Source organism: Parambassis ranga, chromosome 14, assembly GCF_900634625.1.
Source record: "Parambassis ranga chromosome 14, fParRan2.1, whole genome shotgun sequence".
In the NCBI taxonomy this organism is placed as follows: Eukaryota; Metazoa; Chordata; class Actinopteri; family Ambassidae; genus Parambassis; species Parambassis ranga.
Window position 1 is genome coordinate 21,167,444 of NC_041034.1, and position 13,190 is coordinate 21,180,633.

General features: G+C 41.7%; 1 protein-coding gene across 1 annotated transcript; it reads left to right on the top strand.

Moving 5' to 3' along the window:
• Window positions 1-3,296: 3,296 nt before the first annotated feature.
• LOC114446599 (piggyBac transposable element-derived protein 3-like) lies at window positions 3,297-4,715 on the top strand. Its single transcript, XM_028422255.1, has one exon. The coding sequence runs from the start codon at window positions 3,297-3,299 to the stop codon at window positions 4,713-4,715; it is 1,419 nt and encodes a 472-aa protein (XP_028278056.1).
• Window positions 4,716-13,190: the final 8,475 nt, after the last annotated feature.

Sequence of the window (13,190 nt, forward strand, 5' to 3'; positions counted from 1 at the left end):
TGCGACGGCGATGGTGTGTGAGTACTCACGGGGCAAATAATCTGAGGCCAACCGCTAGCAGTTATTACAGCAACTGGAGCAATGTTTACAAAAACAGCAAGCCCACCTCTTTTCTGCTTAGCGCTCTCGGTGCAATCCCTGTCAGCTCGAACTGTCTGAAATCCCTCGACAGAGACGTTGTTGGGAATATCCGCATGTAGCCATGACTCAGAAAAAATCATCAGGCTACTCTCCCGGTATTCACTCTGGCTCCTGGCTAGCCCTGTTAGCTCGTCCATCTTGTTGCCCAGTGATCTCACGTTGCCCATGATCACAGAGGGGAGACACGGCTTGTATCTCTTCCTCTCCAACTACCAACCACCAACTAACGAGCAAGAGCACCATCATGATTAAAGAACATTATAAAAATGCAGGCGCGGCGCAAAATGTCAGGAAAACTGGACAGGGAAATGAATCGTTAGGAAGAATCGATAACGTTGGAGGTGCACAATTCCGATGGAATCGGTCAGTTGGAACCAGTTCAGAGTTGGAACCGGGTCTTGATTCCCACCCCTATGAGGGGGAGAGGATACTTATTCCTTACTGAGATGTTGTTTAGCCCTCGGAAATCAATGCAGGGACATAGGATGCCACTCTTTTTTTTAAATGAAAAAGAATCAAGCGGAGCGGAGGAGGGCCTGATGATGCCGGTTGCCTGGGACTCATTGATGTACTTTTCCATCAATACCCTCTCCGGGCTCAACAGGCGATACAGCTTACTGGTTAGAAGAGGCGAACCATGGAAGAGATCGATGGAACGTAGGGTCGGTGTGGAGAAAGCTAGGAGGTCTGAGACTTACTGAAGATGAAGATCATCTGGGACTGAGGTTATGTCAGGTGTGGCTACAGAATTTAAAGGAACAGATGGAACTGGTGGAGCCATGGCTTAGAGGCAGTTGGGGTCTGGCCTGGTCTGGCAGCTTCCCATGTGTTGTGGTAATTGTATCAACAAAATAAACAAGCACAGATCTCCTTTTATGTGTGTTACCATTTTGCATATTGCTGTAATTACAAAATCAAAAGTAAAAACCAGCTCTGTGTAAGGGCCACCCAGGAGAATGGACTCAAAATGCATCTGCTGATACAGGCGGTGAGGCAAAATCGATGGGTTTAATTCAAACAAGGTCGGTAAACAGGTAATCACTCCAGAAGGCAAGGATGGATTCAAGGCAGGATTCAGTCCAACAGGTAAGTCCTCCAAGGCAACGGTACAGGCAAGGGGCAGACAAAAACCAAAAGAGAGGAATATTCATACACATGTAGACAGTCGCTGGAATGCTCGGAATAATCACAAGATGATCTAGTGACATACACACAGTGGGGCTACGCGTTAGGGCAACAAATACAGGGAGTTCCTTTGTAATGGCGAATGGTCAACTTTGAGGCCACGCCCCCACCACACAGTAATACTTTTGAAAGAGTTTTGGAATGCGTCTATTCCCAATGGTGTCCTGAGTTGACACAGTGAATTACAGCTCAATTGCATGAAGTACGCGCGGCGTGAAAAGTTTTGTATGAGGGTCAGAAATCGCCAAAAATTACAAAAAAAATCAAAATGGTGGACTTCCTGTTGGGTTTGGAGGGGGGGTCCAAGAGACTTTTTTGTGCGTCTTGGGGTGATACACATGTGTGCTAATTTTCATGATCCTGTGTCAAACTGGCCAGTGGAGCTACGCGTTAGGGCAACAAATACAGGGAGTTCCTTTGTAATGGCGAATGGTCAACTTTGAGGCCACGCCCCCACCACACCGTAAGACTTTTGTAAGAGTTTTGGAATGCGTCTAATCCCTATGGTGTCCTGAGTTGACACAGTGAGTTTTAGCTCATTTGGATGACGTATGCGAGGCGTGAAAAGTTTTGTAGGAGGGTCACAAATCGCCAAAAATTAACAGAAATTTCAAAATGGTGGACTTCCTGTTGGGTTTGGAGGGGGGGTCCAAGAGACTTTTTTGTGCATCTTGGGGTGATACACATGTGTGCCAATTTTCATGAGCCTCCCCAAAACAGGCCACAGGGGCATGCAGAAAAACCTATGAAAACACAACATTTTGTGTAGCCAATAGGTGGCACTCTGTCAAAGCCTCAATATTGTTGTATAGATGTGTTTATGGTCAGATTCTGATCATACATGTGATATTTGGTACAGATCGGACAGAAAACGAAGAAGTTATAGCGACTTCCTGTTTCCTCTGAAATGGTCAAACTTTGAGGCCACGCCCCGGCCACACCGTCAGACTTTTGAAAGAGTTTTGGAATGCGTCCATTCCCTATGGTGTCCTGAGTTGACACAGTGATTTTCAGCTTGATTGGATGAAGTATGCGAGGCGTGAAAAGTTTGTGAAAAAGCAGGGTCACAAATAGGCACAAAATGGCCACAAAAGTCAAAATGGGGGACATCCTGTTGGGTTTGGAGGGGTGGTCCAAGAGACTTTTTCAAATTTGTCCTCTGTGGAGGACATTTTTAAACCTCAATATCTCTCACCCACTGCATACTACTGCATTAACTTCTTTTGTAATCTACAGAGGACATTTAGGGCTTTTCAATGATACCAAATGTAAAGGGGTGGGGCTTTGGTACCCTTTACTTCCTCATTCAGGAAAATGGCATCCATCCCTGCAAGCAGATTTTACAGGCAGTTGAAAAGTAAGTGCATAATACTTTTTATTGAGCAAATTTTAGCTTAAAATGTTGTAGGCATATTTTAGATAAGTCTCTTAAGAACATACTAAAGCATTTTCTGAATTATTTTAGGTCCATTTAACTATAGTATTTAAGTGTTTAAGAATTGTCCTCCGTAGTGGACATTTGTAGTTATTTCTTCCATTTTGGTATGTTTTTTTCCAAATGAAAGAGAGGGAGTCATTCTCAGAAGCGGAGAGAATTTTACTGCAAATTGTTGCTGGAAACTCAGATATTGAGTTGTCTGATGAAGATCAAGATGCAGTGTTTGAGCCAGAAGCAGAGGAAGATGATTTAGAGAACTCTGAGGATGAAACTTAAGCAGGGCAAGCAGATGCAGAGGAGTCAGATGAGGCAGAACAGTCTACATCTATGTCTAATCGGCGTCCACTGTGGAGCAAGAATTCCAAGTACACCTTGACATTGTATTAAAAAAGAATGACTTATTTTCTCTAACAATTGGGACTCATTTTAATTCTGTTTCCCCCCTTTATTGGTTTTCTTTAGATTTGAATTCCAACACAATCCTCCCATTATTCAGAGCAATGATGCCATGACACACCAAAACTGGACCCCAATGGATTATTTTAAGCAGTACATTGATGACTCTGTATTTGAAGGAATGGCCCTGTACACAAATCAGCGTGAAGTCCTTGTGTCTGGAGCAACACTAAATACCACTCCTGAAGAACTGAAGACATTCTTTGGGAATTCTGTTTACATGGGCTGTCTAAGATATCCAAACATCCAAATGTATTGGGCCGCAAATACCAGAGTTCCAATTGTGGCAGAATCCAAGACCAGAAATCGATTTTACAAGCTGAGAAATTCTATTAAGATTGTCAACGACCTTGATGTTTCAGATGTTGAAAAAGCAAGTGATCTCTTGTGGAGAATCAGGCCTCTCTTGACCAAAGTAAGGCAAGGATGTCTAAGTCTGCCTAGAACAGGAAAATTGTGCATTGACGAGCAAATGATTCCATTTACTGGCCGATGCCCAGTGCGCCAGTATGTACCGGGCAAACCTAACCCAACTGGATTGAAGGTGTTTGTCTTAGCCGCACCCACTGGTCTGGTCTTAGACTTTGTGGTCTACCAAGGCAAGACTACCTTCAGAGTTACAGAAGGAAAGGGCAATGGAGAGCAAGCTGTTCTTCATTTGACAGAATCTGTTCCCCAAGGAGCCCACCTGTTCTTTGACAGGTTCTTTACAACAATCAACCTTCTCGACACCCTGATGGCAAAAGGGATGACAGGGACTGGAACCCTCATGAAAAACAGAATTCCAAAGGAGTGCAAGATCATAGGGGACAAACCCTTCAAAAAGAAAGAAAGAGGGGCATCAGAGATGGTTGTCAGACGGAAACCTCCTGAACTTGCTGTCATAAAGTGGTTGGACAACAAGCCAGTTGCCTTGGCATCCTCTGCCTATGGCATTGAACCTCAGGACACACGAAGAAGATGGTCAAAGAAAGACAAAAGGTTTGTCCATGTGTCAAGGCCACAGGCAGTTGCTGAGTACAACACCAACATGGGTGGTGTGGACTTGGTTGACCGAATGTTGAGTTTTTACAGGATGGCCTCGCGCACTCGGAAATGGACAGTGCATGCAGTTTTCCACTTTTTTGACCTGGCAATCGCCAACTCATGGCTTCAGTACAAGAATGACTGTGAGTCTCTGGGGAAGAAACCACTGAAGTTCCTTGACTTCAAACTGTACCTTGGTGAAGACTTGATAACTCGGGCCCAATCAGGAGTCAAAAGTGACAGCGAAGATGACTACACTCCCCCACGTCAAAAGTGGAAACCACAGCCAAATGCATCTCTGAGACACTACGGTGCCATCCACCTTCCAGAGATGATGGATGAAACACATGCATCAAGGTGTCGCAGATCCGGCTGCACGAGCAAAACATATGTGATGTGCACAAAGTGCAAGGTTTTCCTTTGTGTTTCCAAGAAGGGGAATTGCTTTTTGAAATATCACGCCAAATGAGCACAACAAAACAAAACAAAACAAAAGTGACAATGGACAGTTATATGGATGTTAAACTCCATCTCATGTTGACTTTTTGCTATTTTCATTGGGACTGACTAGTTGCCATCAAGGTTCTGTTTCAAATATACAGCGTTCCGATGTCCGCTGTAGTGGACACATGATATCTTAAAAATAAAAACTTATAAAAACAAAAAAATGTTTTCAGTATTTTAATTACCTTACAAAGAATCCAGATTTAAATATATATATATATATATATTTAAAGCTCACTTATATTGGTTGTTAATTGAAAAGTTATGTGCAATCCATCTCCATCTATATTTGAGGTTGATACTGAGAGTGAGTCAGAGGCAGGTCCATCATGTAGGGCCAGTGGAGGAAGTTCTATTACTGAGGTGAGTGATGACAGGAAAACTCTATCAGGTGGACATGAGAGAGATTTGCCAGTGTTTTGTCTCTGTAAATGAGAGAAGGCGGCAGATATGGAGGCTTTGTATAATCTGTTAGTGTAGTAGCACCAGTATGGTCGACAAAACTGTTGTTTCACTTGGAATTAGTTTCTGTATGTCTGTATGTATGAGTTTTTGTTGAATCTGTCTCTGAAATAGTCATTAAGTGTTTACTTCTGTAGAGAAAATAGTTTAACAACCTGTTAAAATCCACAGGAAATCGCAACTACTTCATATTATTATATTATATTTCATAATATACTAATGTGCTTTTTTTTCACCACCCACCCACAGAAGGTGCCCCCCCCCCCACACACACACATTTTTAATGCTTCCTACACCACTGCGTGCAGACTTGACAGGGGACACCCAAAGCCTGGCATCAGTCTGCTACATACAGAACATAAGCACTGATAAATAACTTAATTATTTTTCTTTTTCAAGTTCTTTTTTTTAAGTTTGGGGCCACGGGTCAATCTGGGGTCCCCCAAGGGCCGGCAAACTTTAAGCTACAGCTGTTGTAATGTATGAAATTAGCAAAGAAATCTACATAAGGGGGTCCTACGTGACTGCACTCATGTGTGGCATGAAAGTCAAAGAAAACAGAAAATATTACTTGGTGTCAGATTATACATATAGATTATAAAAGGGAACACTAATATAACACATCCTAGATCTCAAAAAATCAAATATTCCAGTTGAAAATCCTTCATTACATAGTGTAATCTGTTGAGAACAAAATCTGATCTGAATCTTGAGGAGGTCTGGATTGGTAACCATACTCAAAATAAAAGTGGAAAATCACATTACAGGCTGGAAGTTCCGAAAGACAAGTCAAAGTGAGGCTCAGTACTGTGTGTGGCCTCCACGTGCCTATATGACCCTACAATGCCTGGGCATGCTCCTGATGAGGCAGCAGATGTTCTCCTAAGTGATCTCCTTCCAGACCTGGATTAAAGCATCAGTCAACTCCTGGACAGTCTGTGGCGCAATGTGGCATTGATGGATGGAACGAGACATGATGTCCCAGATGTGCTGGATTGGATTTAGGTCTGGGGAACGGGCAGGCCAGTCCATAGCATCAATGCCTTCATCATGCAGGAACTGCTGACACACTTCAGCCACATGAGGCCTAGCATTGTCATGCATCACAAGGAACCCAGGGCCCACTGCACCAGCATATGGTCTCACAATGGGTCTGATGATCTCATCTTGGTACCTAATGGCAGTCAGGGTACCTCTGGCTAGCACATGGAGGGCTGTGCGGCCCTCCAAAGAAATGCCTCCCCACACCATTACTGACCCACCGCCAAACTGGTCATGCTGGAGGATGTTGCAGGCAGCAGAACATTCTCCACGGTGTCTCCAGACTCTGTCACATCTGTCACATGTGCTCAGTGTGAACCTGCTCTCATCCGTGAAGAGCACAGTGCACCAATGGCGAATCTGCCAGTCATAGTGTTCTCTGGAAAATGCCAATTGGCCTGCATGGTGTTGGGCTGTAAGCACAAGCCCCACTTGTGGACGTTGGGCTCTCACAGTGGCTGTTTTGGGCACGGGCAGACCGGGCAGTTGCCCGGGGCGGCATCACACAGGGGCGGCACAAGCAGTTGGAAAAAATATCCTCTGTGCAGCGGTTTTCTATGTATATTATGGATCACTGTGTGGAGAATTGGCAAATTAGCGCCCCCTGCAGCTGCAGGCCCGTGATGCTGAGAAGCTGCTGTACAGAAGCTGTGAGAGGAGGGAAGGGGGTGGGGGACAACTCACCTCTGGGTCTCCAAACGGAACGGGCAGGGAGTGGAGGAGGAGGTCTCACTCTGTCCTGATAGCGTGCATCACTGCGTGTTTGTGTATAGCAGTGTGAATGCTGAAAGGAGTGAGAGGTCTTACCGTTAAGATCATTAAACAACACGGTTGTTTTGTGGCCAAACCGGACAGACGGCAGTGCTGCAGGCAGAGAGACAGAGGACTGTAGTCTGATGCTGGACTGAGAGTTTGATGCTGCGTGCTGTGTTTTCATAATGTCCATCCATGATGCGCTGCTCTGGCTCGTCGGTTATCTAACAAGTTAAGTCCATAAATAAGTCCGTCCATCAATGACAGGCTGATTAACAGTAAACTAAAGTAAGAATACTGCTCACTGTCAGCTGGTTTATCAGTTAAATACAGGGTAAAAAGTGGGAATGATTATTTTTCATCCATATTTATCATCCATTCAGCCTCTCTTTACTCGATGCCCACAGCCTGGACCATCACACAGGTTTCAAGTGCAACACCACATCAGGAAGGCCCTGCAAACCTGTGGCTACCCCAAGTGGGCACTCATCAAAGCCACAAAAACAAGACCTACTAACAACAAGAAGAAGGACAACAGCTGATGGAGAAAGAACATCTCTATTCCATATGTGTCAGGAGTATCAGAGAAATTCCCTAGGATCTTCAACAATCATGACATCCCGGTCCATTTCAAACAGATGACAACACTGAGACAGTTCACCCGAAGGACAAAACTCCTAGGGAGAAACACAGCAATGTGACATGTTGCAAACGTGGCGGTTTCATGTACTGCACTGCCAGTGCACAAAGAAGCTGAGTCTCCTACAGTGGCACCTATCCAGAAACAAGACAAATGTATTGATTTTCCTTTCCCTCAGAAGTCCTGACCTTGGAATGAGCTGATTGTGGTCTATCCACTACATTACCAACAACCACTAACTTGCAGCTCTCTAAATGACACCACTGTGTCATCCAGCTTGAACACAGTGTATTTTGGACGGGTTTTAAAGGTTAAAGGTTTTGGAGCATCAATTATGTACAGCTGCAGCAGGAGGTCTGTGTCTTCCTCCACACACAGTGAATGATAATTGCATACAGTAACATGCAAAGACAACTTCCTATTCTCATTCTCTTTATAGAATCAGTTTTTCATTGCTTCTTGACAACAGCAGTGATGCTTGCAACTTAGAGCAATGTTTTTATGCTATAGTGTGATAAATAATGTATATGTCCATGATGTGTTTGGTGCTGCACTTTTCAAGCAATGATAGAAAAATGGCTTTGCAGTTGATACCCCACCGCTCTACTTTAGCCTCAACAAATATTTAATTCATGCAAACATCTGCTCTCTGCAGTTGCTCATTACACCAGAGACTGAATACAGTGATGCTGTTAGAGAGATAAAAGATTTCCCTTTGCCTTATGTTAAAGGCCAGAGTCAGTCAAATCAAAACTAACAGGGAAACACACAATCCCAGGTCAGTCAAGGATATGTCATTAACTGCTTGTTTGTTCTCTCTATAATTACACTTGTTTATTTACATGTGAAAAAGCAAGTGCAGCCTCTCATATTTCCATTGTTACACAAGAGGATGTAATCATCTGGTCCTCAGCAGGTGTAAAATGCAATAAATGTCAGATGAAAAACAAGATACTGTGTCAATTATTTAAGAAAAATTGGTTGAAAAGTACCCTCTATGAATTTAACTTCTACTTCTTTCAGTATAAGTCCTACTCACAGCCTTAACCAGTTGTGTTTAAAGCCTAATCCTAACTGGAACTTGAAAAATAAGAAAGTAGTAAAGTTTACAGGTGACCATGATGTTACCAATACAAATTACAAGTGTATTTATTTATTTTTATTTCAACAGTAAAATATAATTTTTATTATTTCCAAATGCAAATATTAACAACATGTATTTTAAACATGGTGTAAACAATCAAGAGATGATATACATGCACCTGAAACAGAGACAAAATAAGTAGGCTCTAATAAAGTCATACTGTCATGATCCCTGGTTTGTGTTTTTTGCTCAGTTTTCTGTTGTTTTGAGGAATGTAGTTATTTTTGATCTGATTTGGTATTACTTCCTGTTTAACTTGGTTTCCCCTGTGTGTGTGCATGTTTTACTTCCTCTTGTGTTTTCCTCCCTGTTGATTATCTGATCCGCCCTGCTTGTTTTCACCTGTGTCTTGTTAACCCCTGTGCTCCCCTTTTGTCTTTGTCAGTCCATCCTGTGTTTGTACAAGCATTGATTCTGGCTCTTGCTCCCTGTGTCTCTGATGTTCTTCAGTTTCATGTTCTTCATTTTTTTCAGCTTTATTTTCAAGGCATTTTGTTTGATATTTTTGCCCTGTTGTCTGTTTGGGCCCTCCCTGAACTCTGAAAACATAACAGATATATTAGATAATGCTTATAACAATAGCATGTGAATTAGGTTAATTTAAAAAGCTTTTACATTGTAGAAATCATCATATTAAGTATGTTTTTCACTGCCTATTGATTAGTATTTAACTAACATAATTCTAATACAGAGAATTAAAATAGACTTTCTTGTATTTAAATCTCATAACCTAGCATTGGTATCTAGCAGACAGCAGCTCCCATCGACAGAAAAAGTTCTACTCTTCCAGTCCAAATCACTTCCTCACTGGTGTCCTATAAAACGACCAAGTATATTTCAGTGATGGTGCCTAAGGGCAAGTTCAAGATTCAAGAAGTTTATTGTCAAATGCACAGCACTTTACAGTTACACTGAGCAATGAAATTCTTACTTTGCGAGTTCCCTTCATATGACAACTAAACTAAGATAAAAAATGGTAGGCTTAAGAATAAATAAAAATACGAATAAGCAATAGGAAAAATAAAATAAAATAAGCAAAATGTGCAGTTCAAAGTGCAAAGTGTTATCAGTGTTTAAGGTGCATTGTTTATGCATTATTTTCAGAGGTAAAATGTTTAGAATGTGCAAATATGTTAAGAGATTGTACATGCAATAACAAATATGTGCAATTTTTGCATTCAGTTCAGTCAGTGTTCAGCAGCCCGATGGCCTGTGGATAGAGACTGTTCTTTAGTCTGGCTGTCCTTGCTGATGTTGATAGACACTGTTAAACCTGTCGCTACTGGCCTGTGTCTGTGGTCACAGCCAATAGAGCTGAACATTTAGCCTGCTCTGCTAGCTAAGTTGTAGCTCCCTATGGAGAGGTCTCCTACTACAGTCATTACAAACTTCTTTGGTTTTAGACTTCTTAGTCAATTAGTCTACATTCAGCTTTATTAACCCTTGAGGCTTGTTTAAATTGACTGCACACAAAAGTGGTTCAGTACCCAATGTGTACATTTCATAAAAGTGCAATAAAAATGTTATATATAAATATTTTTTGTTTTTACTTTTATTGCATCCAATCGTTTAAGCAACTTCAGACCTAACAATTGATATAAAGTTTATTATGATTTTTAAATATTTTTTTTATGTTTTTATATGCTTTTTGTAATACAAATGTATGATTTTTTTGGCTAGCAAAACAAAAAGTATGCAATATTTTCAAAAATTGAGGTGCCAAGAAAGTTACTTACTATGGGGCTATAACAGCCATAACTTGGTCAGTAATTGATAACAACATTGATTTTGATGCATTATTATTATTGAAGTAAAGTAGTAAAGTAGTAAAGAGATTATTCAAAAATTAAAAAAATTAAAACTTACACCTTTTACCCTTAGGCTCCAAACAGGTCCCTCTTTCATAAAAGTGCAATAAAAATGTTATAGATAAGTTTGTTTTTTCACTACATCCATTGTTTAAAATAAAATAAATGAATTCTTATACATACACAGAGAGAGAGAGAGAGAGAGATACCTGCATGTAAAAACAAAAATGTTTTCTCACCACTTGTCACTCTTTTATACACAGAGTCCATATTGGACTGGAAGAATGTTGACACACACAGACAGACAGACACGCACACACACCTACGGAGCCCCTCTGATGACATGGTCAAAAAATAAATAAATCGTTGCCACGAAATATGTATAACATGGCCACAAAATATTAGTTCATTCCCACGAAATACTAATTCGTTCGCACAAAATACTAATTTCCCAGAATTTGTGTCCACGAATTAGTATTGTTATTGATGGGGTGCATGGGAGTGGGCTGCCCAGCCAGAGAGCACCCTTCCCGGGCAGCAGGTACAATCAGCGTCCCTCTCTGGGGAAATGTGCTGGAGCACTGGAGAGCTCTAAAAGCACATGGGAGCGGTGTGCTCAGCCAGGACGCACCCTCCCCGGGCAGCAGGGAGCAAGTTTTATACATATAGCTTTTGAACTGAGTGATATTTTAAGAATAAAAAAAACAAGCTTTGCTTCGTCTCTGTGGATTTTGATTTTGCTCTAAACAAAAACTGCAATAAAAACTTTTGTTTTTTAACTGCTCTGCATCCTGCATTTGTGTCTGCTCCACTACACAAACCCTGACAAAGAGTGAGGCAGTCCTGAAACTTTTTACACTTTTGTCAAAACTCTAGCAGGTTCTACTGTATGATATAACCCAGATTTCAACTTTAAATTTACAAATATGTTTATGTACGTGTGTGCCCCTAAACTCTGAATGGATTTAGTAAATAGTCAGGTTCATCAGTGGCCTAGGTGGCCTATCTGCAGCTTAAGAATTCTCTTTTCTTTTTTTCCTTATTTTTTCTCCATTTGTGTTAAAGGTTTTCTTTGTCTTGTTTGTTATGAATATTTTATATAGCCATAGGTCTTGTGAATGTGTTGAATAACCAACACTTTTAGGTGAGTGTTTCAGAAGAGTTACAATAAGATAAACAAATTCAACATACATTGGTTGTGCTCTTTTCGTCAGCATGGCTGCAGGGGTTGTAATGTAGCATTCTGAATTTATTATGATCAAACAGCAGTCCTGTCAATCTACTGTACGGGTTTCATTGCTGAATGCTGTTGGTCGCAAGTTGGAGGACTGACCAGATTGACTGGGCTTGCCCAGACCAAGCCTCAGGCTATGTCTCTGTTGTTGAGCCATTCACTTGAGACGCAGAGAAATATGATTTTCAGCTTTTTTGCTTTATGATAAATATTTCTCTGTGTGATTAACATTAGTGTTGAAGTACATCACTGTTGTCCATGGCTAAAATGTACCCTGCTTTTTGGCAAATATTCTGACAACACACTGCAAAGATTTATTAATGAGGGCATTTACAAAGAGGGCAAGAGGTAGTTTTTTTCATTGATATTTAAGCTAATAGTAATTAGCTTAGGATGGCTACACATCACTACCAGATGTGTAGCCTCAGTTCAGCTGGTTTTGTTCTCATATAAATCCTTAGTTTTTCTGGTTATGTTAGTGTATTTGTATTTTTGCTGATTTATTTTGCCCTGTTTTGGTAATTTCCTCTTTTACTTTGAAAGTCTAGTTTCCTTGTGCGTCTGTGTGTTTTTTTACTTCCTAGTGTACTTCCAGTTTTACTTCCCTCCTTTGTGATTGCACTCCCCACCCTAATGTGTCTCACCTGTGTCTTGCTACTGCTACTGTTTAAGTCCTGTGATCCCTTTTTGTCAGTTTGTTACGTGTTCATAGTCGTCGCAACACGGTAGGCAAACCAGGCAATTGCCTTGGGCCCCGAGCATGAGAGGGGCCCTAAGACAGACGGTCAGTTAGAACCACCATTCAACTACAGCTGTTTTGGCCTAGTGCATTGACACATTCAGACTCCCCCCTCACCCTGTGTCAGCGCTGCTGTCGAAGCAGAGGAGCGGCATGTTCAAAATAAAGGATGAAGCACACACACTCTGCAGGCTGCATGGAAAGACAGCAAAAGAAAGAAGCAGAGGGACAAAACGGGAGAGAGGTAAGAGTCTGTGACACAGCTGAGCCTCACCTTACTCCACCACTGTTTTTCTACTTTCACATTGTTTCATTTAAACCCGGGGTCTCAAACTAGCGAGCCGATATTTTGTGGCCCCCCACTTGACATCAAAGTTTAGTGCTGGTGCGGCCCACACATTTTCCTCACACACACTTATTTGCCCCGTCAGTATTTCTCTGATATTTAGTTTTTGAGGAGTGGCAGCCTCGGTTCTGCTCAGCGTGTGGTTTCCGTCTCTACATGCTCGCGCATTTCTCCGCTGCTTTCTGTACTGTGCACAGAGGATTTCTGCCCCAACACATACACAGACACACACACATGTGGCATGCGCACACACATGTGAGTACACTCCCATAA

Coding starts and splice junctions, on each gene's coding strand:
- LOC114446599 (XM_028422255.1), top strand. CDS start 3,297: ATGGATTATTTTAAGCAGTACATTGATGACTCTGTATTTGAAGGAATG.